Source organism: Phocoena phocoena, chromosome 15, assembly GCF_963924675.1.
Source record: "Phocoena phocoena chromosome 15, mPhoPho1.1, whole genome shotgun sequence".
Lineage (NCBI taxonomy): Eukaryota > Metazoa > Chordata > Mammalia > Artiodactyla > Phocoenidae > Phocoena > Phocoena phocoena.
The window spans coordinates 34,748,442-34,773,209 of NC_089233.1; the positions used below are offsets into that span (position 1 = coordinate 34,748,442).

Here is a 24,768-nt window from a genome sequence, read left to right on the forward strand (position 1 = left end):
AAGTTCAGAGAAGAGGGAGGGAGCCCCCCTGAAGGGAGTTTCTGGGCCGAGGAGACCCGGGAAGAGCGTGGGTGGCTCCCACCCCCTCCTAGCTCCTGGGACGCTGCCTGTGCTTGGCCGCTTGTGCGGGGGCAGCAGGACCTGGAATGCTGCCCTCTGCCTGGCCCTGCCCCCCACTTCCGCCAGGGCATCTGGCCCACACCTGGCTTCTATTAAGAAAACTGCTGCTGGCAGCCAGGGTCGGTGTGAGCCGAGGGGCCAGCTTGGGGGAGAGGCCTTCTGGGAGTGCCTTCTTCTGAGATCCTCCTTCCCCACTGGAGGGGGTACTGGTGGGGGTTGGGGAAGAAGGCACTGCCCTCCCTCCAGCCTCTGCCCCTCCTGCCCCACTGGCTGTCCCCATGGCCTGGGGGCTGGGCAGGGAGGCCTGGGGAGTCCTCCCTCCGCTGTCTTTTTTGGGCCCTTCCTCTGGAGACTGGAGCTTGGAGCAGGGGATGCTTGGGCGGCTCCCTCCTGTTCACACCCTCTGCTTTGTTTTTAGGTTGCATTTATGACGGGTTATTATGTCCCAGGCTCTTGGCACGCACAATCTCCTTCCACTCTCCTGACCATCCTGTAAAGTCAGTCCTTTGGTTATTTTTTCCCCCAGGGTTTCACAGCTGAGTGGCAGAGGCAGGTTCGGTCCATCTGACTCCGGAGCCCCAGGCCTCTCCTGCCCCTTCACTGTGCCAGAGCCCCAGTGGGGGTGGCCAAGGCCCTGAAGCCATGGCCGTGTCAGGGAAGTAGAAGCCACAGCTGAGGGGGTGCCCAGGGATGGTGAGCTTTGACAGGCTGGTCCAGGGCAGGAGGGGGCCAGAGGACCTCTGGCATGGACAGGTGGAACTGCTCCTTCTGACTACCCCCTGTGTCAGGCAGGCCTGGGGGGCCAGCATCTGTAGCCCAGGACTGAGCCTGGCTGAGGAGGGGTGTGGGTGACTGATGGGGGTCTTACCACCGGAGAAGGTCCCCTCACCCTAGGAAGGAGCCCAGGGCCGCTCTTCCAGTCGCCCTGCCCCACACAGGAAGCGTTGCTGTGGCGACAGAGGGGGGATTTGGCTTCACTGCAGCTGGAATGCTGGGTATGCGCCTGCTCCTGGCGCCCCTGTACTGGGCAGGCACGGCCTGGCCTCAGCCCCTCCTGTTCTCTCCTTGGGGCCAGGTGTGGGGGAGACATGGGGGTACCGAGGGGCTTCTCCACGAGCAGGACACCTAGCTGCCTGTAAGAGGGAAACCCCAAGGCCTGGCCTGCAGGCTCGGGATCACCATCAGCGGCTTCCTATGACAGGGCTCAGGTTCGGGTGGCAGGGTGCCTGGGTCCCAACTGCAGCCTCCCCTCCACCCCAGGAGAATGAGAATCTGGGGATTTGGAGGGAGGGCTCCTCCTCCCCGAGTCCCACTGAGGTCAGCAAAGAACTTGCCATTTTTGAAACTGGAAGTCACTCCAGTGATCTGGGTAGAGGAATGGGGAGGGGGTCCTTGGCCTCCCCTCCAAGTTGCTGGAGCTTCCTCTGGCCCCTGGGGCAGACTGAGCTGGGTGTGCCTATGTTGGGTGCACTGGGCTCAGCCTAAGCTCTGACCTTGTCTCCACTTCCTGGGTGCCGTGTCCTCTGAGACCCGAGGTGAGAGTGGAGAGCTGTGGGGCGAGCAGGACTCGCCAGCCCACAATGCCCTGCCCATCACTGCCTGGTTCCCCCAGTGTGAACTCATCCAGGGAGGATTGCTGGAGACCCGAGGTGCCTGGGGGCAGCCAGCATCCTGGGCTCCTCCTGGTCTGGGCTCTGCTGCCTTCTGGCTGTGCCTGTCTCCTTGCCTGTCCTCCATCAGCTCCTCTTGTGCAGACAGAGAACAGTAACAGTTGGTGCGGGTGGCTGTCCTACTGGGTGACTTGGGGCAGATGGCTTCCTCTCTCTGGGCCTCTGGTTTCTCTGTGTGTGAAATAGGAAGGTGGAGACACGGGCCAAAGAATGTTCCATCCAAACCTGTGCCTCTGGATGAAAAATGCTCCCTCGCTGTCCACAGGCCCTGTAGACCCTGCTCTGCCTCCTCCTCTCCCCCGACCCCGCTGCCAGCTGTGCTGGCCTCTTCGCTCTCCGAGACCCCGACTCTTCACAGATGCTGGTCCCCACCACTGGCTCACGCCTGCCAATCCTTCACATCTTAGGTGTTACCCTAAATCCACTGCCCTCAATTATACTCTATTGTACCCTGTTACCATGCCTCTAAAAAATGCACATTGATGTGTGCCGGACACAACCCTGAGCGCTTCGCCCTCCACAGTGGGTCCATCACGGTGCTCTTTGTGTGGGTCAGGACACTGAGGCACATCCTGGGATGAGGCTGTTGGCGGCTTGGCTTTCACCCAGCCAGTCTGACTCCAAAGCTCGCGCCCCTAACCCCCCACTTACAGCAACTCGCTGACATAGTTATTTCTGTTTGGTTCACATCTGCCTTTCAACCTGTACGTTCTATGAGTTTGCGGACCCTTTCTGTTTTGTTGACCATGTCCCCAGTGCCTAGTGTCACGTGCAACTCGAATATTCATATTATGAAAGAACAAGTGAGTGAGCAGCCCTGCTTCACCCCGGACGTGACCATCCATCTGAGATGTGTTCGGCCCCACTGCCAGCTCCCAGCACTGTACCTGGCCAGGAGGAGGCCTGCACGGCTGTTGAATGAATGAATGGTGTGCTAACGTAGTGCGAGCCATCTGGTGCTCCTTACATGGGATGTTTGCACACCGATGAGAGGGCGAGAGCCCATGTGACACTTCTGATTGACCCTGGGGTGTTGGTGGTGGAGCTGACCCTTGCCCTGACCCCATAGCCCGTCTTGCGTAAAGAGAGGGCTGTTGGGCCCTAGTTCTCAGGCTCCAGCCCTGACTTCCTGTGCCGACTACAGCCGGGTGGGAAGGAAGCAGTGAGAAAAGCCCCTTGAATGACACGGAGCCGTTTCCGATGGTCTCCCACGCTGGGGTCGGCTTCCGCGGGCTGGGGAGGGGGCGCGGGGCCAGCTCCTCACAGCCGCCTGGCTCCCTCATTCATTCCCAAGGAGATCGTGGGAAGCTGGGAGGAAGCTGGCCACAGTTTGGGGTGAGCTAATTTTAGTAACAGGGTCTTTGGTCTCAGGCTCCAGGGGCCAGGGTGACTGGGAGGGAGCTGTTTGCATTTCCTCTGGCCCCCTCAGCTCCCCCCTGCTTGGGCCCGGGGGACAGGGCCGCCTGCGGTTTGAACTCATCTCTCCTCCCTGGGGCCCAGCAAACCTTCCTGCTGGCAGCTCCAGTACCACGGGAGGGCCAAGAGGGGCACTCTTCTGCCCTCTCCAGGGACTGTTCCCCATGCTTGGCACCAGGCCCTCTCCCTGGCCCCCTGGCAGCGTCAAGAGGCAACAGTAATACTCGTAATCCCTCGATTTGCACGGCGCTTTGTGGCCGGCCTGTTCCTATCACATGTGGTCTCAGTTGATCCTCGCGACAGTCCTGGGAAGTAGGCAGCCCAGGCCACGAGCAAGGAAAATGAAGTTCTGAGAGGGCACTGGGGTCCTCAGAGCCCGAGGATGGTGACCAGCAGCCAAGTGCCTTCCCCCGGACACCTGCAGAGGCAAGGACATGCCGCCATCCTGAGCCCCATCACGGCAGCAAGAGGGGCCTGGTCATGAGCAGAACAGCCCGACAGGCCCCTTACAAGGAGGGAGACTGAGCCCAAGCTTGGTGGCCAAGTAGGCCCTCTGGGTGCAGAGCTGTCCCCAGCTCACCCCTCCTGCCCTCTGGAGGGCTCTCAGGTGGGTACCCCCCCCCCAGGGAGGCCCCCAAGGCTCAACTCAGTGCCATCTTTTTCCTCCTCCAGAGCACGTGGGCCCATGAGAACAGCAGGGATGGCCGGTTGGTGTGGACAGGCATCCAGGAGCACCTTGTGTCCACCGGTTTCAACAAGGTAGGTCTCCTCCCAGAGGAGTAGGGCATCCACACCAAGAGGGCGGGGACGAGGCCCACTGGGGGCGGGGCTGGGGCCAGCTCCAGACCCGTCCATATACGGCCCTGTGTGCAGCCGGGTCTCAGAGCCCCAGGGGACCAACGGCTGCTGAAAACTGGCAGATTCCATCTGCAATAGCTAAGCCTGACCCTGGGAACTGCGGTGGGCCCCCCCAGGGACCAGAGTCCACAGAGGGAACCGCCCCTTGTCCCTTGTCACCTAAGGGTTCTTAAAGGGGCAGGAGATGAAAACCCAAACTCTCCCTCCCTGGCATGACTTACCCCCCCCATCCCCGAATGCTCTGCTCTGGGGCGAGTGCTCCCATGCCAGGCTGTGTCCTTAGTCCCTGGGTTCCGGGCTGGACCCCTCTGAGCCCCTCTCTGCCCCCTCCCTGCAGATGCATGAGCGTGAAGTGAAGCTCTGGGACACCCGGCTCTTCTCCAGCGCCCGTACCTCCCTCACCCTGGACACCTCTCCCAGGTAGGAGTGGCTGGCGTGTTGGAATGGCTGGGGGCCTTGAGGGCCCAGTGATGTCTGTAAGTGCACACTGCTGGTTGTGGGGCAGGCTTCTGCCCGGGGGCTCGTGCTGGCATGTTTTGGCATTTGGGGAGGGGAATGTGACTCGGCGGTGCGGGGACAGGGAGTGTGGGGATGCGCTTGATTTTGCTGTGAGTGTTCTGGTGGAGCCAAAGACTGAAGAAACTGAGGCTACGATCATGAGGTGGCCGCGGGGTGACGTGGGGTCAGGTGGGCTAGCAGGTCTGGAGGCTCCAGTGCAGGACGGAGGCAGGCCTCAGACCTGCAGTTTCTGTGAGACCTCAGCCCTGGCCACATGCTTGTCACTGGTGGTCCTGGGCGGGTCGGGGGGTGCGGGCAGCCTGGAGGTACAAGTGTATCTCGTCCTTCCACCCTCCTGGAAGTGTGTGCAAGAGGGTTTATGGTGGTGCCCCACGGGGTCCTGGCCCAGCCAGCTCTGTGCAGGGGCAACCCACGCACCAGGATGCCCACTGAGGAGATGAGGTACAGGAGGCTGGAGGACTGCAGCCCGGCTGGTGCAGGAGGTGGTGGGACCTGGTTCCTGTTCAGCTGTGACTCTTGGGGCGGCTTGCTGAACCCCCCACCCAGGCAGGGACCTGGGAGGTCAGAGCCAGAATGGGGCCTTGGTCCTTGGATATCCATTCAGCCCCTTCCTCTTCCGTTTTACAACTAGGGAAACTGAGTCATAGAGGGCGTGGTGACCTGTCCAGGCTCTGGGAGCAGTGAGGGCCGTGTCTGGGGCATGCAGAGCTGAGTGCCGTAAGAGCTCCTGCCAGGGCGACCCCGCTGAGAGCCCCCAGAGAAGGGGAAACCATCAGGGTGGCACTCCCATCCTGTCTCACAACCCAGGGAAAGGCTGGGGTGCTGAAAAGGCCCAATTTGCAGATGAGGGAGGCAAGGCTGAGTGAGATCCCATAGCAGTAGGTGTGAGGCCTCTGTCTGCTCTTGGCCCTGGAGATACAGCGGGATGTTACCAGGGCCCCCCTGCGCTGGAGGAATCAGGGCCCCCAGGCCTTCTGGCTTCATGTCCAGCAACCCCTCCCCCAGCCCTCATGCTGCACTGATATCTTGTCCTCCACGCCTACCCAGGCCAGACAGCCCCTTCCCTATGGGGCCCCCCAGCAGAGGGAGGGAACTGGCCCAGCCTGGAAAAGGGAGCCAGCACTACCATCAAATGCTCATCTCCCCACCACTTCCTGCCTTCCAGGCTCCGCCCCATCTGTGCCGGCCCCACCCCCACCCTGAGGAGCAGCCCCTGCCCAGCCCCAGTGTGGCCCCTGGGGGAGTTAACCATGCCCAGACCCCATGGTGCCACTGGCCAAGGCTGACCCTGTAATTATAGCAGTTAAGAATAGCCTCGCAGGGCCAGCGAGGCCTGGAATTTCTCAAATCACTCCCAGATGGGCGGCCAGGCCAGTGTCCCGCCCCCTTCATCCCCCAGTCCTGGCCACTGCCCCACTGGGCCCACGCCCTTGGCAAAGGAGCTGGGACTCTCCAGCCCTCTACAAAGCTGGTGGATGCCAGGGATGCGTGCCAGCCTCCAGGCTGGCCTGAGAGGTGGTGGGTCCCCTACCCCCAGGCTCCTCAGAAGCCAGAACCCCTCAGAAGCCCCCTGGGGTATTGGGGGCTGCTGAGTGAACTGGACTGAAGGTAGGAAGTGTGCAGGGTGTCAGCTGTAGGCACGGCATGGGTCTCCACCGCACCCGCTCAGTTTCTTTTCTATTTTACAGATTTTCCATCTCCATTTGGGCAGAACAGTATGAACTCTTATAAGAGCTATAGGGGGCCAGGGGTCAGGCCCATGCCCTCCCCATCCTCTCCCAGGGAGGACCCAGGGCCCCACCCTCCCAGGGGCCTCTGTCTCTGCTCCCATCTGTGCCTTCCCCTGCTCATCTGTGTTGTTTGTGGAGCATACCTCCCCACGTGGGACGCGCAGGGCAGCAGGTCCTATCTGTAAAGCTGGGCTCGGGCAGCAGGTCCACAGATGGCTGCCCTGTACTTCCTGTGCTGGGTGGAGATGGGGGGTTACCGGCAGGGCCTGGGCTAACAGAGCAGCTCGTGCTCCGGTCCAGGAGACACAGAAACACCACCACCTGTCTCGGGTGCCCTGCTCCTGGGCTGGGTGAATGGTCAACAGTATCGGCCCTGAGCTGAAGGCAGATGGAGATTTTTCTCCACACGTTACCAAAGAATAAAAGCTGAAGCGGGAGAAATCGATCTTCTCTTGAGGTCACCCTGGCAGCAAGCCTCACAGGGTGGACGCTGGGAGTCTGTTCTGCTTCTTCACACTGAGGTGTCCACCTCTGGCCAGAGGCACTGGCCCTGCATCCCAGCGAGTTCCCTGGAGGTTGGGAACCCCCTCCCTGCCTACCTTCTGCGGCTCTCAGTAGCTCCTCCCCTCTCCTGGAGGGCCAAGCCCTCCCCGCAAGGCTGGTACCCCCACCTCCTGGGCCAGGGAGCAGGTGTTGGGATCCGTCCCTGCCTGCTGTGAGCATGCTGCTGCCTTACCGTTTCCGGCCTGTGATTCTCTTCTGTAGAGGGATCGCTGGACGTGAAATGGAAGCATGTGTAGCCCACATGGCACAGAGCCTGTGGCAGCGAGGACCCAGCAGTTGGGGGCTGGCGTTTCCCCACAGCAGGATCACCCTGGGTAGTGGCTGTATCTTGGCTCGGTCCCCGACTTGTTCCCTGGCCCTCTCTTCGTCCCCCGGCCCCTCATCTGATGGGATGCCCGAAGACCTTTTCTGGGAGGGCTGGCGTGAGTGCTCAGGCCCCTTTCTGTGGGCCCCACCACTCACCCCGCCCCTGCGGCCCCACTAGCCAGGTTTAGCTTTGCAGTGAAAACATTCATTCAGCAGCCACTGTGTTTAGCAGCAGCCCATAGACCCACAATGGCCCCTTTGACGGGGCCGCCGAAGGGGAGGGCAGGCCTCGCCAGAGCCATTCCCCTAATGGGACCCAGGCCCATAGGAAATCCACCTGGGCTGCTGCCTCCGCCGCCTCAGGAAGAAGGGGCCCCACCCAGGCCCACTGCCACCACTCTCTGCCCACCATGACCCACCTCCTCCCTTCTCATGCCAGAACTCTCAGCAGCCGATAATTGAATCCAGAGCCTCCTGTGGCCGGGCCTGACTCTGCACTGACATCAACGCCCAGAACCACAGGGCCTGCTCCCCAGGCCTGGCTGGGCTGCCTCCTTCCCGCCAGGGTGAGGCTGGGGGCCAGGGGCCATGACCCATGCAGGGAGATGGGCATGGGGCCTCAGGGAGGCTCGCTCTAGCCTTTGCAGGGCCTCTCTGGCTCCAGGGGCACCTCCCTTCGTGCCACAGGGTAATAGGAAAAGGTTCTGGGCGCGTGTGTCTATCACTGTTCCTAAGCTCCCGGCACCTGGTCCAGGCCAGGGCTGTGCATAGCATCCCTGGGGGCCCTGTCCCCACCTTGGCCTGTGGCTTCCTGGAAAACACTCCCACTTCCGGGGTTTCTGGAAAGCCTGGGTACTTTACTCAAGTGCAGAGAGTAAAGGGGCATCACAGGGCCACCTGCCCCTAACAGCCCTGGCTCAGTCCCTGCCTCCTCACCCAGCAAAGAGCTCCTGCCATTCAGGATCTGTGCTGCTCCTCTACCAAGGCCCTTTCTCTGTAGCTAGAGCAGGAGGCTGGGAGCAAGGTCTCGCAGCCTGAGCCCATGCAGAGGGGCCACAGGACTGCAGGAAGGGCTGGGCCGTGTGTGCCATCTGGTCCAGGACCATCCATGAGGGCCTGGCAGGACATGGCTCAAGGCACCTCCTCCACAGAGGAAGGCAGGCGGTGAACTCATCAGACCCATCTCTGAGGAGGGACCCTTGGGGTTCATCTTGGCCTGCGTCTGCCATGAGCGTTTCCCCAGCCTCTCCCAGGAGCCCTGCAGCTCCTGCTGGCAGAAGACTGGGCCTGGGAAGGGTAAGGCTGCCCTAACCGTTCCTCTGCCCGGAGGTTGAAGTGGCCCCTTTCCTATCCCTGCTCCCTCCTGGTTCCCAGTCTCACCGGGAGGCTGGTCCAGGCACCTCAGTCAAGCGAACTGAGCAGACACAACCCAGGGCAGGACAGCCTAGGGCATGCTGACTAGGGCCTGGTGCCCGCTGGGGAGAGGGGTCCCTGCCCCCAGCTTCCCCACAGAGAGGGCTGTCCCTTTAGGCCGACCCTGTGAGCCCCCACCCTCCCTTAGTCCAGCCCAGATACCCTGGGGCCATGCCTGAGAAACATACTTGTTTCTTTTCATCTTTTATTTTTCTTACAAAAGGCTTTCATATCATCATTTGTCTTACAAAAACCAAAGTCCTTATCTCTGAGTTTGAAAAACATTTTCCCAGAATAAATGGGAAAGGATCTTTTATAAATATATTTTAAAAAACAAAAGCAAAACTTGTTCCTAAAGCATCTTTCTTTCCAGTTTCTTTTGTTCCTTCACTTTCTGGGGCTGAGGCAGTCTCACCCACCCCATCCCCAGTCCCACTCTCCCTCTGCTCTCTTTTCTGGGGGCTTCCTTCACTGGCCCCCAGAGTCTCCTTGGGGTGGGGTCTTGGCAGCCCGGGCCTGTGTTACCAGCACACAGCAGGGCCCGCCCCACCCCAGAGGTTGCATGTTGCAGAAGACGGGGCCGACGCCATCCTCTAGGCACTCGGGCGGGGCGGGGGGTGGGGGGACCTTAGAGGTTATCACCTGGGTCCCAGCTTCTTACAGATGAGGAGACCAAGGTCCAGAGACGGGCAGGGACTTGCTGTGGTCACACAGCCCCGGTCCTGACATGTCCTCATCGTACAGATCTGAGAACTTCCTTGATCTGGCAGCAGGAAGGCCCTGGCCAGTCCCAGTGGGGCCGAGAGCCTGGCCCCGACCGTCCATCACTCCCAGGCTTAGATGTAGGGCTTAGCTGGGAGGGACCCCTGGGGGCCGGGCCCCGAGTAGCCCATGAGCGGCACCTCACACTCAGGCCCGCCAGGCGGGACCTCCCCACCACCCTCAGTCGCCTTGGGGCCTGGCTCCAAGGGGGCCTTCACCCCCTCCAGCTCCAGGGGCCCGGCCCCTGGCCCCACTTGCCCTTTGCCCTGAGCCACAGCTGCCGCGGCCCGCCCCCGCCTCACACAGAAGGCCGCCCCCACAGCAGCCAGCACGGCCAGGAGCACGGCGGCCAGGGCGGGCGCAATCAGGAGTGGCAGGTTGCCCTCTCGGGCCTGGGTGACTGGGGCGTGGTTGGAGCGGACTGCCGGGGGCGTGCGGGCCTCCCCACAGGCCTCCTCGCTCTCAGGCACCCTCCCGGCCCCCAGGGGCCGGACGCAGATGGAGTAGGTGGCGTTGGGCCGCAGCTGGGTGACCGTGTACTCTGCGAGTGAGGCCGGCAGCCGCAGTGTCACCGGCCGTTTGTCGGGACCCGACAGGTTGCGGTAGGTGAGACGGAGGCTCCTGAGCTGCACGGTGCTGCCCTGCAGGTAGCGCTGCAGTCCCACCCGCAGGGAGGTGGGGCTAGCGGGCTCAATGCCAAGGGGCAGGGGCTGGGGTGGCTGCATGGTGGCCGGGGCAGGGCTGGGCCTCGGCCCTGGCCTCACCCGGCTCTCACAGTACAGGCCCGTGAAGCCCTCAGGACACAGGCACTCCAGGTGGCCCCGCGCCCCCAGGTGGCAGGTCCCCCCACTGAGGCAGATGGATGCCGGGCAGTCCTGGGGCTGGGCGGCAGGACCCATGGTGGGCGGGGCAGGGGGCAGTCGGCTCAGGGCCTCAGTGGTTGGCTCCGTGGGGCTGAGCCAGGTGGGAGCCATGCTGGAAGGTGGGGCTGTGGGCGCCCACACCGTGGGCCTCATGGTGGGCACCGTGGCCGTGGTGGTGGTGGCCGGGCAGCCAAAGTCGGCGTAGTCAAGGTCCAGGAGCAGCCGGCCGGCGTTCTTGGGTGGAAAGTGGCAGCGTGTCTCCTCGGGGCTGGCCAGCGCCACACGGCTCTCCCGCACCCAGGGGCCGAACCAGCTCAGGGGGCACACGCAGTTGAAGGGGTTGCGGGCAGCTGCCAGGAGCCGCAGGCGGGGGAAGAGGACCGAGAGCTCGTGCGGCAGGGCCTGCAGGCTCAGGTTGCTCAGGTCCAGCTCCTGCAGGGCTGCCAGGCCGGCCAGGTCCTCGGGCCGCAGCTGGGCGATGCGGGTGTTGCCTGCCAGCCGCAGGCGCGTCAGGCCCCGCAGGCCCCGGATGGCGGGCGGCGCGAGCTCCAGCTGGTTGTCGGCCACGTCCAGGTCGTGGAGGTTGCGCAGGCGGCCAAAGAGCCCCTCGTCCAGCCGCTGCAGCCCCAGGCCGGCCAGCCGCAGCGCCTCCACGTTGGCGGTGTCCAGGATGCCGGGCTCCAGGGCTGGGAGGCTGTTGTGGCTGAGGTCAAGCAGCAGCAGGCGTGGCAGGCGCAGCGGGGGCAGCGCCCGCAGCTCGTTGTCCTGCAGCTTGAGCTCCAGTAGGTGGTCGAGTGCGTCAAAGGCGCCGGGCTGGATGTGGCGGATGCGGTTCTTGCCCAGGTAGAGGCGCTCCAGGCGCCGCAGGCCACGGAAGGTCTCGTTGGTGATTTCCCGAAGCCTATTGGCAGTCAGGTCCAGGTTGCTGAGGTTGACCAGTGGCTGGAAGATCCCACCAGGCAGGCTGGCAATCTGGTTCTGTGACAGGTCCAGGAGCTGCAGGCCCGGCAGGCCGGCAAAGCTGCCCGCATCGAGTGTGGTGATGCCGTTCTCAAAGATGTACAGGCCCACTGTGTCGGGCGGCACGTCGAGAGGCACGGTGGTCCCCTGGCGGGCGGTGCAGAAGACTGTCTGTGGCTGGTTGCACTGGCAGCCGGATGGGCAGCCCCGCACCCTGGGCTCCAGGGCCGGCAGCAGCAGCAACAGCGGCAGCAACAGGGGCGGGGGTGTCTTGGAGCGCATCTTCTGGTCCCTGGGAGCAGAGAGGAAAGTGGGAGACCGTGAGTCAGGGGCCCCAGGGGACAGCCACTCCAGGAAGGACCGGGAAGGGAATTCCCAGCCCCCTTCTCCACTCCCCGCCCCCAAACCCAACAGCATACAGTAGTTATGAGTCAGGTCCCCAGTGCCCTGGCTGGGTTCCTGGCCCTGCCCTGTCACTTCTTCGCTATGTGACTTTGAGCAATCACATGACCTTGTTATGATATCAGTTGCTACTTCCTGCGCTGACACCAGGGTTCAGTGGGCTGATGCACACAGAGGGGGCCTGGCCCCCAAACACTCAGTGACCACAAATAACCCCCTTCTCCTTAACTCCAGCCCTTTGGCCTCTCTGTGGCTCAGAGAGAACACATGGTCAAAAAACATCAGACTCTGTGCCCTCCCCCTAAACCACCCCAAAAATCTCTGCTGAGGTGGACAGCAAAGGAGGGAGAATGGTGGGTTCTGGAGCGGCAGCCCCTCCCGCAGCATCTGGGAGAGACCAGGCAGGCAGGCGGCCGAGCATGTAAGTAGAGAAGCTGCCTGCCCTGGGCCACTGGCCGCAACCGCCGCACTCTGAGTCCTCCGAATGAGGAGAGACCACAGCAGGAAGACTTCACAGGGAAACTCTGGGATTGGTGTTTTTCCACTTGTGAAGTCAGACCTGCCTAGGACATGGCCAGCAGGAGAGTTCCCCGGGGAGGCAGAGGAGGGCTGGAGCCCTTGGCAGGTGTCCCCGCTGTGGGAAGGGGGGAGGCAGGGAACCTTGGTCTTCAGATCCCCCATCTCTGAGCCACGATGAAAGAACTAGAGGTGAGGGGCCTCCAGCCTCCCTGGGCTGACCCAGGTCTCAGGTTGGGAGACGTTGGTTGTGTGGTGGCCCCGGAGGCAGTGTCAAGCCTGGAAACGCTCTGCAGATCAGATCCTCTATCGTTTCTTGGGAACCCACTCTAGGCCAAGCCCTGAGCAAGAGGAGCAGCAGCCCTTCCCACGTGCCCGCAGCACTGAACGTCTACAGTCTCCTCGTTTAGTCCCCCAGCAGCCACTCCAGGTGGAAGCTGTTCTCTTCACTCCCAGATGACAGGAGAAGAGGCTCCTGGAGGTGCAGTGACTTGCTGCCTTTGCACTCCCGGAAAATCTGAGCCAGAGCCCAGGTCCTTAACCACGTCCAGGTGTGGCTGGGCCTGCCCTCCTGATGTGGGGCCCAGTCCTGCCCAGGTGGGGGTGGCTCCCCCAGCCGCTTCAGGCTCCCACTCGTAGCTGGAACTGCCCGAGACAGGATAGGGCCACAGCGTGGGCCCCCGTTCACTCAGGCTCCTGCGGGCAGCCCGGGGGCCACCCCAGCAGCGGTCCCCACACTGTGGTTCCCTAAAGTCCCTGAGAGGCCGGCATGCCTCCCTTCCAGGTGCCTCCTACTCACACAAGGGCCTTTTGTGCTGGGGCTCAGCCTCCCCTTCCCCCACGCTGGCCAGCCATCCATCCACACAGGTAGCGTGGCCCCCTACGCAGCCCATGTTCTGCCCAATGCCGTCCATCGGGCTGCCCCTCCCCAAGGATGTGGGCTCCTGGAACGTGAGGCGGAGGAGGGGCAGGTGGTCCCCAGGAGGCCACTATGGTGTTGGGCCAGCTCTGACTAAAAGCCCATCACCAGGTTGGGCCTGCCTAGGCCCTGCCCACCTGCAGGGTCTCCTCTGCCCCTCACTAGTTAACACTGATGACTGCCCTTCAGAGGCCAGCTAGGGAGGCCTTCCCTGACCCCAGCCAGTGCCGCCTCCTCTGCTCTCTAGATTCTGCTGTACCCTCCCTGAGGGGAGGCCCTGTTTTTGCTCCCTGTATCCCAGAGCCCATCTTTTGCTGAGTGAATGGCAGAGGAGCATCTTGCACTCAGCCTCAGATGAACCTCAGCCAGAACCCGGGAGGCCTCGTGTGCCCCCAGCCCTGCCGGTGCCATTTCCAGGGGGCTGTGTGTGCCACACCTGGCCTCCTTCCCTGTGGGGACCCGCTCCACCCTCCCTGACTCAGAAGGCGGCGGGTATGGCCTGGCCTCCAGATTTGGGCTGTGAGCAACCCCCACCCCCTCATGCACCTGGGGGGTGAGCTGCCTCCCCCTGAGTTAACCCTCCTGGTGGGGGTGGGGGTGGTGGGCAGGGTCAGGAAGGGCACAGCCAGGCTCTGGGGTGGGAGGGGACCTTACACTTGGCCAGCCTGGCCACCTCTACAGCTTCAGCTCCCCTGAGCCTTATAAAAGATCACAGTTAAAAGCTCACACTCCAGTCAGGCAGCCCTGGGCCAGGGGCACCCGAACTGTGAGGCCACAGACAGCAGCTTTCTCTCAGTTTCCTCATCGTCCACCTGGGCATTCCAGAATGGACACCTCCCAGGATTGGGAGCACTTAGCTCCGAGGAGCCAGGTATGTGGTCCTTAGGGGCCTGGGATGCTTACTGGGGGGTGTTACCCATTCTGCATTGATGAAGGGACCAGTATGGGCTCTGAGCTTCACCTGTAGTCTGCTGGCCCTTTAATCAGTAAAGTCATCATGGGGGAAGGAGGCAGGAACACTGGGGGTCTGTCTGGCCACAGAGGCAATCTGGGTAAGCTGATGGAGAGTGGGCGTTGGGTCAGAACAAGAGCAGCTGGCATTCTGGGCTGGGGAGACCCCAGTAGGCAGCAGCTACCCTGCTTCCAGTCCACAGGATGCAGGGATGAGTGCCTCTGCCTGAGCCCCATTCCACCTGTCCAGCAATGAGCTGGCACTGGGGCTTGGGAAAATGGCAAGCTGTGGGCTGTCAGCTGCAGGGGGCTCTGCCACCAAGAACAGATCAGAGAGCCCCCAGAGGGGACCCAGAGGGCACTGACTGACTGGAAGGGGCCGGTTACAGGGCAGCAGGAGACCAGCTCTGCCCCTAAATAGCTTCCCAGATCCTTTCTCACCTGTGGGCTTTTTTTTCTTAGCAGCCCTGCTTCACTTTCTGGAGTTGTTCTGAGCACGTGTTGTGGTTCTGTGTTGTTCTGTTTGTTTTAAATGGGGAAGTTCTTTTAACAAGTTCTGGGAGTGATTCCGCCTATCTGGGTGCGTGCTGGTGTGTGTGTGCATTGGGGGTGGGAGTGCCTCGTTGGGGTCGTGGCTGCCCTGGTCCTTGCAATTTCAGCAGCCCTGAAGGACCAGGGGCCTGGGCTTTGATATCTGATCTGCTGACTCGAGGCAGGGAGGTGGGCCCTTTCCCTCTGCAAAGGGTGTGGGGAGAGTTCTGGAGGTGGCCCTGGGATTTGAGGGGAGGGGGGAGTGGAGGCAGGAGGGCAGAGTGTCCAGGGCCTCCCCTCCACTTGGACTCGCCTTGGCCTGGCCCCACCACAAGGGCCCTCCAGGGGACAGTGCTGGGATGGGGCTTTGGGGTCTGACTGCCTGCATTTGCCACCTGGCTGCATGACAGCCTGGCCACAGCCCTTAGCCTCAGTTCCCATCTGTGAAGTGGGGGAGGCTGGGTACAGCGCCTGAGTCTCAGGGCTTGTTTAGTTTGTATTTGGAGGACATTCTAGGTGGTCAGTAAAACCTGAGTCTTGCCCTCCGCATGCATGGGGTGAGGATGCCTTGGTGTGACAGGGGCTTCACGCAGATTTAGGCACAGACAGGAAGCCCCCTGGGCTCAGGGTGAGGCCTCTACGCAAAGGCTGCCCTCCATCCTCAGGCGTGGAAGAACAGGAGAAGCTAGAGAGAACAGCCTGGGGGGTGGGAGGAAGGTGCCTTTAGTTCTAGAAGGGGGTGGGGGGAAGTGAGCTGTCCTTTGGCCGGCAGTTCAGCATATGATGGGGGAGGAGGGGGAGCAGAAGGAGGGGCTCAGTGAGTAACGACATCATCATTTCAGCTCTCAGGGGGACCCAGAGTGTCCCCACCCACCCCTAAGTGTGGGACACCTGGAGGCACCCACTCATAGGCCCTGGATCAGGCAGGGACTGGCACGTGAGTGGAACCCCGGGCCTTCGGGTGACCACATGAGACCTCATGCTGGAGCATCTCCTGTGCCTGGCCAGTGGGGAACAGGAATGGGCAAACAGAAGCAGGCACACGTCCCTTTCTGTACCCGATACTGCGGAGTGGGTACAGGGGTCTGGAGCTGCAGATCTGACCCCACGGCTCTGGGCCTCTGGCTCCCAGTGCCGGCCCGCCAGGGTGAAGCACTGCCGGCCAGGCCTGGCAGCAGCCCAGCCCAGGAGTCTGCCAACCCCCCAGGCAGGCGGGACCATGCCGGCAGCCAGGACAGTTGGCTCCAGTTTCGCTGACGTGTCTGAGGAGGCTCCGGGCCCGGGCTGGGTCCACCATTCTCCCCATCCCTGGGTAGAAGCAGCCCTTGGCCCAGCAGGTTGGGGTCTCTATCCTGGGCCCTCATGGAAGGGGCCAAGGGGGCTGAGCCTCAGGTTCCTCGGAGATAGCCCTCTTGGGGGGTGGTCCTAGCCCTGCCCTTTGATTAAGCCCTACCCTTTGACTGGTAGTGGGGGTACCCACCAGTCTTGGCGTCTCTGCTTTACTTACTCCATCACCACCCCCAGCGGGTTCTACTCACGCTATGGCTAAGTCCTGACACTCCACACCATGAACTCATCCGGGCTTCCCTTCCATCTCCCACCTATAGGGCTTCTCAACTCCAGCTGCACATCAAAATCACCAAGAAGCTTTAGAAAGTTCCTAATGCTCACACCACACCCTCCCCCAGCCAATTAAATAGGGATTTCTGGGGTGAGACCCAGGCAGAGTTGTGTTTTAGAGAAGCTCCTTGGGTGGGTCTCCTGTATAGCCAGGCCTCAGATCCTGGGGCAGAGTATTGCCAAGAGGGATAGTCTGTACGTCAGCCCGTCTCCCTGTCCAGGGAAGAGTCTAGATCCCTGAGCAGGTATGGCCAGCTGGCAGCACCAGAAGAGCAGGAGCTGGACCTCCTCCCTCTTCCCCACTCCATGGCAGGAGCTGCCTGGCCCCAGGTGGGTGTCTTCTGTGGCACTGTGGGTGACTTGGCAGCTGCTAGACCTGTCAGCCCAGGGCAGGGAGACCAGTGACTAAGGCCAGTCCCTGGCTCAAGTGAGCCCTCGGGGTGGCAGGACAGGCCTTCTCAGCAGAGGTGCCACTCTGCTGGAAGAGGACACCTGCTGCCCCAGGAGCTATGTGGTGGCTGCGGCCCAACTTGAAATGGACTGGTCCAGATGCCACCGTCAGCACGTGCAGTTGTGATGCCACTGGGGCTGGGCTCAGACATGGGGCTTGCTCACTGCCCTGTCCCCACCCAGGGCCAAGCACCCGTCAACTAAGGCCCTAACTCTGCAATTAAACCTGAATTTACCAGAGGAAGACCTTAGTCACCAAGGGAGGCCACCAGCCCCAAGCCAGCTGGGCCCAGGCTGTCTGGGGCCTAGACAGGGTCTGAGAAGGAGGTAGCCCCAGAGGGGTCTTGCCCTTCTCATTCCATCATGCCCAGGGTTCTCGGTTAACCCTGCAGCAAACGAGGCCCTTCCTGGGGCCTGTGAGATGATCGGTGGGCAGGTGGGGTTGATTAGGGAAGCCACAAGTCTGCCTCTCACCTCTCACTGCTGCCCACCCAGGCCCAGGGCCAGGGGGGCCCCAGTGGCCACCCCAGCCTCAGCCTCTTCTCAGTGCAGGCTAGCTCTTTCCTTCCTCCTTAATTAAATCTCTCAGGCAGCCTCCGAGGAATGTGAGAGCCTTGTTGAGTTCCCTGGGAGGAGATGGGTTGGGGCCCTTCCCCACCTTGGAGAAGAACTGGCCCCTCGCCTGTTCCCACCCCCCAATCCTAAGGTGGCCCAAGGGAGTCTGCTCCAGCCTCCTCATACCCAGGGAGGGTGGAATGAGGAAAAGCGGGGGAGGCCGGCGGGTCTGGCCGGCCAGGCGGCCCAGCCAGCTGAGGGAAAGCAATCCGGCTGACTCTGGAATGTGGAAACTGATAAAAGGAAGAAGCCCCCGCCCACCCTCAGCACACCCCTGCCCGCCCCCAAACACAGCCCTGCTCTGGTCACGCGCGCGCAGACACATGCCCACGCCAGACACACGCCCACTGGGCTGTGCTTTGAGACACACACGCACACACACGCCCTCCCCCTTCTCCAAGAACTCTCAAATTCCACAGCAGTGAGGGGAGCTGGTTTTCTTGGCAGTGCGGAGCCTTGGGCTCCCTGGCCCAGGGAGGGGACTCTGAGGGGGGCTCCGGGAGGGATCGCTAACCCTGTTAAGTGGCATTGCTGTCCTTCCCATGAGCTCAGGGCCTGCCAGTGGTCAGGGATACTTCTGTGGGCAGAGGCTCACCCAGCCTTCTCTCTGGCCACCAGGGGAACTGGCTGGCTGGCCTACTGAGGTGGGAGCTGCCTCCAGGGCCCAGCTGAGACCCTGCTGTCCTGATCCCAGGAGGTGCTACCCACTTAAAAACCCCCACAAGGACTCAACTCTCTTTACCTGGGACTTGTCCTAGCTCACCCAGGACTGTAGTGGAGGTGTCAGGAATGGGAGCCAGGAGCTGGATGCATCCTCTGCCCAGGGCATCTTCTTGGGGGCATTTGCCAGAGGGGGCTGCCTGGCGAGAGCACTGGTCTGGGCACTGTCTGAGGGGCTTCTCATGTTGAACCCCTCCTCCTCCATGTCCAGGGTCTGGAGAGAGTGGTGCCATTCCAGCAAATACCCTGGGACCCCAGCCCCCACCTGCCCACTGGTCCCAGGTAGTTGTTTCACTGAAACATGAGGCCAGGGGAGGTGGGGACAGGCAGTGCCCGGGCCCCCAGCCTGGCACGCATGTGCTCATCCTCCCTCCCTGGGCCCAGGAGAGGCCAGATAATGGTCTGGAGGGAATCCAGCTGGGCTGCTCATTACCAGAGCCCTCTTCCTGCCTCTGACACTCTGTTTACAGAAGCTCCAGGGGCTGATTCCCCTGGGAGAAGACGGCAAACTCAGGGGACTACTCTCCCATCCCCCACACTGCCTGCCTTAGCCCTGTTGGGCCTTGCCAACAGCTGGGCCTGCTGACCCCACTTGGAGGTCACCAACCCAGCCACCCCTCTTTGCCCCCAACGCCCAAAGTCCAGCCTAGTGGGAAGGGACCTTGAGATTTAATTCAGTCCCCCAGCCCTAAAAGTTCTTGGTCTGGGGAGGGGGCTCTGGGTCCTGGTGCCACGCCCCAGAGCCTCACCTGCCCTTGGTGCAGAAGGCAAGCAGAGGGACCCTCAGGGTCACTTCCTCCTTCCCACCTTTCACACTCCAGCCCTTGGCCCCAGCGGGAGAGGTAGTCAGCTACCCTGGTGTGGTAATCGTTAACAAATGGGGGTGAGGCAGAATGGCTGGCACCAATCAGCTGGCCTGCCAGTGACCACAGGGGACCTCGGCAGCCCTCAGGCTGCAGTGCTGCCAGCCCAGGGACACAAAAGCCTAGGCTGGCTCCAGGCCATTGGGTTCACAGCCTGAGCAAAGCCCCTTCCCTGGCAGGGGCAGAGATGGGGCACCCTGATACCTGGAGTACAACCCAGTCAGCCAAGGTCTGTACCCCATTTCAAGGGCTGCATGCCTGTGGGCCCCTTGCTCTGCCCTGAGTGACAGAGCCCTCAGGACGGACCCCAGGCCGTCGATCTTGCACAGGGGGACAGGGGTTAGGGGTATTCATGCCTAGAACCAGTGTCACTCCAGGAGGTAAAAGTAACCCAAGACTGTGGCTTGGCCATCCCCTCAAAGGGGTTTGTTTCATAAAACTGGTCATGCCGGAGGGCCCAGCCGTGGGAGGAGGGAGGGGGTGTTTATTTTGTCTACTTGCAGCCCCGCGGGCCGGTGATCCGCGTACTCGCGCGTGCGCGCACCCCGGCCGTGGAGCTGTCGGAGCCCGAGGACTGCCAGATAAGGGGGCGGGCCGGGGGCGCACGGTGCCCGCCCGTCGTGCGTCCCCGAGTTGATCCAGGTGATCGTTTAGGACTGGGGGCCGCGTGCCCGCCCTGAGTGCATGTGCGCGCGGCGGAGGTCGGCGGGGTCCGCGCGCGTGATCGGCGCGTGTGCACAGCCCGTCCCCTGTTCCCGCCCGCAGCCCCCCAACCCGGTAGACACTCACCGGGTGGCGGCGGCGGCGGCGGCGGCGGGAGCCGGGCGGGACGGGCCGCGGCCTCAGTGCTTCCTGGCCCGGAGGCCGGAGGGGTCCTGGGTCCTGAGGTCTTGAGGTGCCGAGGCAGCCGCGTCCGCGACTCCCCGCCCCAAGGCTTGGGCTCCGGAGTCCGCTCGCGGGAGGCGGGTTCAGTCTTAAGAGTCTGGGGGCGTGGCCGCCATGGGCGGGGGGTGTGGCTGTTCCCTATTGGCCGAGGTGGGGCCGACGGAGACCCGCCTCCCCTCTGCTGAAAGGGTCATTCGGCCAAGAAGCCTGGTCCTCACCCCGCCAACTCCCGACAAGGCGGGCAAGAGAGACCTTGCTTGGCTCCGTCGGGAGTCAGGAGTCCTGCGGGCCAGTCTGGTCTGCCACTAGTTTGTAATATGACCCTGGCAGATCCCTTTTTCCCTGTGAAGAAGCGAGCGACTAATGAGTGAGACCAAGCATCCCAAACCTGGATGCCTGTGACATACCAGGCAGATGATAAAAACTCGAGGAACGAACCCCAGAGCCTATGGAGACCTGGGGAGGGGAGACTCAGCAGCTATGACCTGTCCCAGTCTTCCAGAGCTTCAGGTTTTACAGAAGAAACTGGAAATCTGGATTTTTTATGTGAAATCTTTCTGTGTTGTTGTTGGTAGCTAATCCCAATTTCAGAAACTCCTGGCTAGGCCACACACACAGATCCCTTCTGAGAGCCTCATAAGTACAACCTCTAATGCCAAATCTGAGTCCTGGGGTCGTTTTGCTGTGAGCACCTCTGGACCACTTTCCTCATGTCTTAGATGAAGGGAGCAACACCCAGGAAGGGGACATGATAGACTACCCACAGTTACCGGCAGCTTCAAGGCCAGAATCTGCTGGGGGGTGCTGGGCTGAAATGTGAGGTTGGGCCTCACTGTCAGTAGGTGGGGCCTGGGTGCTGCTGACAGTGGCACTTAATGGGGCAGAAGGGGTGGGTGCCAGGGGCTGGGCTAGTCCAGAAAAATCCCCTGCCTTGGAGGATTCCAGGAAAACACTCAGCCCTCTTCCCCCTCTGCACTTGTGGTCAGAGTCATGCCTCAGAGCCTTTGGGGACCCAGCTCAGCTCCTAACTTACAGCCAGCTCCAGGACACCCGCCACCCCGTCCAGCCCAGCCCACAGTCGGCTTGGCTGGGCCAGCTCAAATCTCGGGGGGCCTGAAGGCTTATCCCAGCAGGCTGGGCCACACCAACTTGCAGGGGTGGGGGGGGTTGCGTGGTGTTTGAAGGACTGGATCACCTCCAGAAGGCAAGATAGCCTCCGTGTCCAGTCTCAAACAGGGTTAAGCAGGGTCCAGGTGCAACGGTTACCTCCCAGACTTTTCTTCTCAGCTCTTCGCCTCCTCAGGACCTCTCCCCAACACGGCCGCCTATCAGGATGGGCAGAGGTCTGCACCCCATGCTCTTGTTATTATATGTGGCTGTGGAGTGTGCCTTGCACACCTCTAAACGTCCGTTCCTAGGCCAGTGCAGGCCCTCAGGTGTGCTTCATTTGGCTCCTGTGGGACTTTTTAAAAATTTGAAGCCATTGCCAACATTGAAAAATCCAGTAGTTTCACATTAAAATGGGACTTCCCAGCTTGCCTTGAGTGGGAACTCTCGGCCAAGGCTGAGTAGCAGCTGCCCCCTGTGACCAAGGCCCAGACTCACAGGTGGCCCCAGTCCCCACCAAGCCTAGTTGTCTCACACCAGGCTGCTGCACTCCTTCAGTTTCTTGAAGCATTTGAGTTTGTGGTCATCTCAGACTGTCCCTGTGCCTCTGCCCTTGGGCCCTGTGTCCCCTAAGGCCCTCAGGAGACCCCAGCCTGACTCTCCTCCAGGAACAGGACTTCCTGACAGGTCCTGAATCTTCTCGCCTCTGTGGCCATTTCTTGCTGATAACGAGATCCCACCTGCCTAAAGGATCCATCTCCTGCCCCAGTCCTAAGCCTGGACTCACACAGGCCATGCTCCCGTCCACCCGGAGGTTCAAGGACAGGTTCCAGGAGGCCCCCCTCCCCAGTTTGTCCATCCTGTCCTCATTTGGCTTCAAGGCACCACCTGCCTTAGAACCTGGTTCTAAGGGAGCAAGGGAGTGGGGGGCAGGGTTTGGTTCAGGGGGGTCCCCACTGCTCAGCCTGGGTGACAAGAAATGGGGACATGTTCTGCTTTGGACCAGTGCCAATGCCAGGATGTTTAGGTGGTGGGTCTGAGTGGGAGAGATGGGCTGGCAGGGAGAACCAGAGGAGGGCTCTTGAAAATGCATTTCCTGGCAGGCTCACCGCGGTACTTCCTGTGTTATTTGCAGCAATATTGGGAAAGCTGATGGGAGTATCAGGGGGTAACCCCTCCTGATCCACTTGATACCACCATGGTTCTGCATCTTCTGGGACTTGGGCTCAGGGGTAGGTGGCAGGTCTGGGCTCTAGACCTTCTGTGGCTTTGAGTCTGGAGCAGACCCCTAGATCTGGGTCAAAGCCTTTCCCAGTGGCAGGCCCAGATGCCAGCCCTCCCCCATTGCCATGGCAGCAGGAGAGATGCCCATGCCAGCTTTCCCCCCCTCTGGCCGTATGCCAGGCTGGGGCTTGGTTCTGCATTCCAGACCCAGACCTGGCTTGGCTCTCTTTACAAGGCCTGGGGTCAGGCCCGTGCCAGCTGTTGGCCAACTCTTGGGGCTGGGTGCCATGACCCCATTTCTTGGCCTGTGCTGTGGTGGGTAGGATGCTCCCGCCTGACGGAGCTTCTCAGGTAGCTCTGCCTGAGGCGAAGAAGACTGGCCTGACCTGTCAGAGAAGCCAGCCCTGCCCTCCTTGACTTCCTGCCCCTGCAGCCCTAGCACCTGAGTCATTGGGCCAGCCAGCTGGGGCTGATGGGGCAGGGGCACAGGGGTGCCAGGTCAAGCCTCTTAAAGAGGTTGGTTTAGAGCATAGGTGAGCCATTGATGCCAGGGTGGAAACTGCAGGCCGATTCCCCATTTCTTGCCAAGGCAGCAGCAGGGTGATGAGAGTCCCTGCCCAGCATACTTGCTCTCAGACTCTTGTTTTCCTTTCTCCTGCCTATCTCCACACGGTGACCTCTGCTCAGCACAAATCTCATCGTCTCCCTCTTCACTTAAGATGTGTCATTTGCTTCTCTATTGCTCATCCGATGGAGGGAGGCAGAACCCTCCTCCTGATGTACTAGGCCCTGCTCTCTGTGGCCTCTACCCACCCCATCCTGAGCCTCAGCCCCTCACCCTTACTGCCCAGACCACCAGCCATGTCATTCTACTCCCTGTTCCGCAAACAGGCTGTGCACCCGCCTGCCACAGTGCCTTTGCGTATGCTGCCCTTTCTGCCTGGAACTCTCTCCCCTTGACGTGGTTGATTTCTCTTAAACTTTGGGTCATAGAGAATGCCCACTCCCCTGTGGCCAGTCAGAGTCAGGCCCTTCTGCTCCCTGCTGTGTGTCCTCAGAGAACTTTTCCTTCACGCGTTTGTCTGTGGAAATTCTGTCTGCCTCTCACCCAGGCCGTGAGCTTTTGAGGCCAGAGGTGGGGACTGCTGCACTCACGTTTGGTCACACCTGCCAGCCCAGCTGAGGGCCAGGCGCAGACCAGCTCACCAAGGGAGTGAATGATTGTGGATGAACTAATGGATGAGTGAAAGTCCTGTTAGAACTGCTGAAGGGACTTAGGTGTGGCCCCACTGGATCCAGCGTCAATGTGGGGGACACCTGAGGTCACATGACCACGTTGTCCCCCTGCCCCCCTCTCCCCCACAGCAGGCAGTGATCAGACCAGGTCAAGAGGGCAGTTCTGAGCCCAGCTCACCCTGCTGGGCCCAAGGTAATTAGAGGCTGTGTTACTCACAGGTGACCAGCCCAAGGCACTCCAGGAAGCTATGGAGCCCTCCAGGACCCACCCAGCTTCCCAGTCCACTCTGTGGCTCCCTTCCAGCAGGGTGGGGAGGGGTGGTGGGCAGCTGGCCGGGCAGGGGGGGCGGTGGGCTGGACCGTTTGTTGCCTGGGTGAGGGATGGAGGCAGCTGCCACAGCTGGGCGACCGCTGACTGCTGGGACCACAGTGAGGAGGACGGGGTTCCATTTGAGGATGAGTGTCAGCGTTGAGGTGGGGGTCCAGGCCCATGGGTCCCCAGGGATGTGAGAGCAGGACCAGAAAACCAGGAGCAGGAAACAGAAACAGATGAAGACACCAGTCTGAGTTCTCCTGGGTGCCCCACATCCAGGAGACTCTGGGCCTGGAAAACAGCAGTCAGGGCTGGGGGCTGCAAAGGGGCCCTGCAGGGCCTGGGAGGGGAAGGGGAGTGGTAAATCTCTGGAGAACAACAGGCTGTTGGCCAAGACAGGCAACACAGAGCAGCAGGGGCTCTGGGGGCTTCCAGCCTCTGCCCCCGCACCAGGGCCCCACCTGGGGGACAGAGAACAGGGAGGCCAGGGAAGCACGGCAGGAAGGAGCCCCTGCTCCTGGCTCCTGGCTCAGGCTTGGGCACTGGGGCTCAGAGATGGTGCCTAGGGGAGTTCTGAGTCTCTAGGACAGCATCAAGGCCCAGGAGCAGGGGTGACTGAGGAGAGGGCCCCTAAGCCTGGGTCCTGGAGCACCCAGGCCAACTGTGCCGGGTGGAGATGGAGGGGGTCCCCAGCTCCAGCACCCCTCTCACCTTCCCGGGCCTGGTGTTTAGGCTGTTGGAGGTGAGACCAGGGACAGAATGTATGTCGGGGGGCTTCTTGGAGCTGCTGAGCATGGGAAGAGATCATGGCTGAGGTGCAGAAAGAGGGGGCAGCTCCCCTGTGCCCAGGCTCAGTACAGTCCTGGGGTGAAGCAGTTGGGCAGACGGAGGACCTGGGAAAGAAAGGCTGAGATGTGAGGATGTGCTCAGCATGTCGGGAGCACAGGGAGAGGAGGTAGAGGGTCCCTGGGGACCAGGCTGGATGCAACTGGAGGGGCTGCATCGCTCCTGGCCACTGTTGTGCTTGGCCTAAGCCCCGATCTAGAGTCACAATGCTCTCAGCCCTTCCCCTGCCCCTTGGCCACAATGACTGGCTGTATCCCTATGACAGGCCATCTCTCCCCCAGGTCTCTGATGCCCCTGCTGGATCCAGACTCCAGGCTCCTGGTCCTGGCGGGAAAGGTGAGGAGAAGCTCAAGCCCCCACCCATGTCGACTGGTGCCCTCACTCGCCAG

General features: G+C 61.6%; 2 protein-coding genes across 3 annotated transcripts in view; one reads left to right on the forward strand and one right to left on the reverse strand.

Moving 5' to 3' along the window:
* CORO7 (coronin 7) overlaps positions 1 to 24,768 on the forward strand; it is a 57,710-nt gene that overhangs the window by 24,485 nt on the left and 8,457 nt on the right. For both annotated transcript variants that reach the window (XM_065893650.1, XM_065893649.1), the window contains exons 8-10: positions 3,879 to 3,965; positions 4,402 to 4,484; positions 24,661 to 24,715. In XM_065893650.1, the coding sequence (XP_065749722.1) occupies positions 3,879 to 3,965; positions 4,402 to 4,484; positions 24,661 to 24,715 (225 nt within the window). The remainder of the gene's footprint in view (positions 1 to 3,878; positions 3,966 to 4,401; positions 4,485 to 24,660; positions 24,716 to 24,768) is intronic.
* VASN (vasorin) lies at positions 8,792 to 11,467 on the reverse strand. The gene has a single exon (XM_065892933.1). It carries the CDS (start codon positions 11,461 to 11,463, stop codon positions 9,433 to 9,435), a length of 2,031 nt encoding a protein of 676 aa, XP_065749005.1. The 5' UTR covers positions 11,464 to 11,467; the 3' UTR covers positions 8,792 to 9,432.

Bases quoted from the DNA above. Each gene is read 5' to 3' on its own strand.
- VASN (XM_065892933.1), bottom strand. From the start codon at position 11,463: ATGCGCTCCAAGACACCCCCGCCCCTGTTGCTGCCGCTGTTGCTGCTG.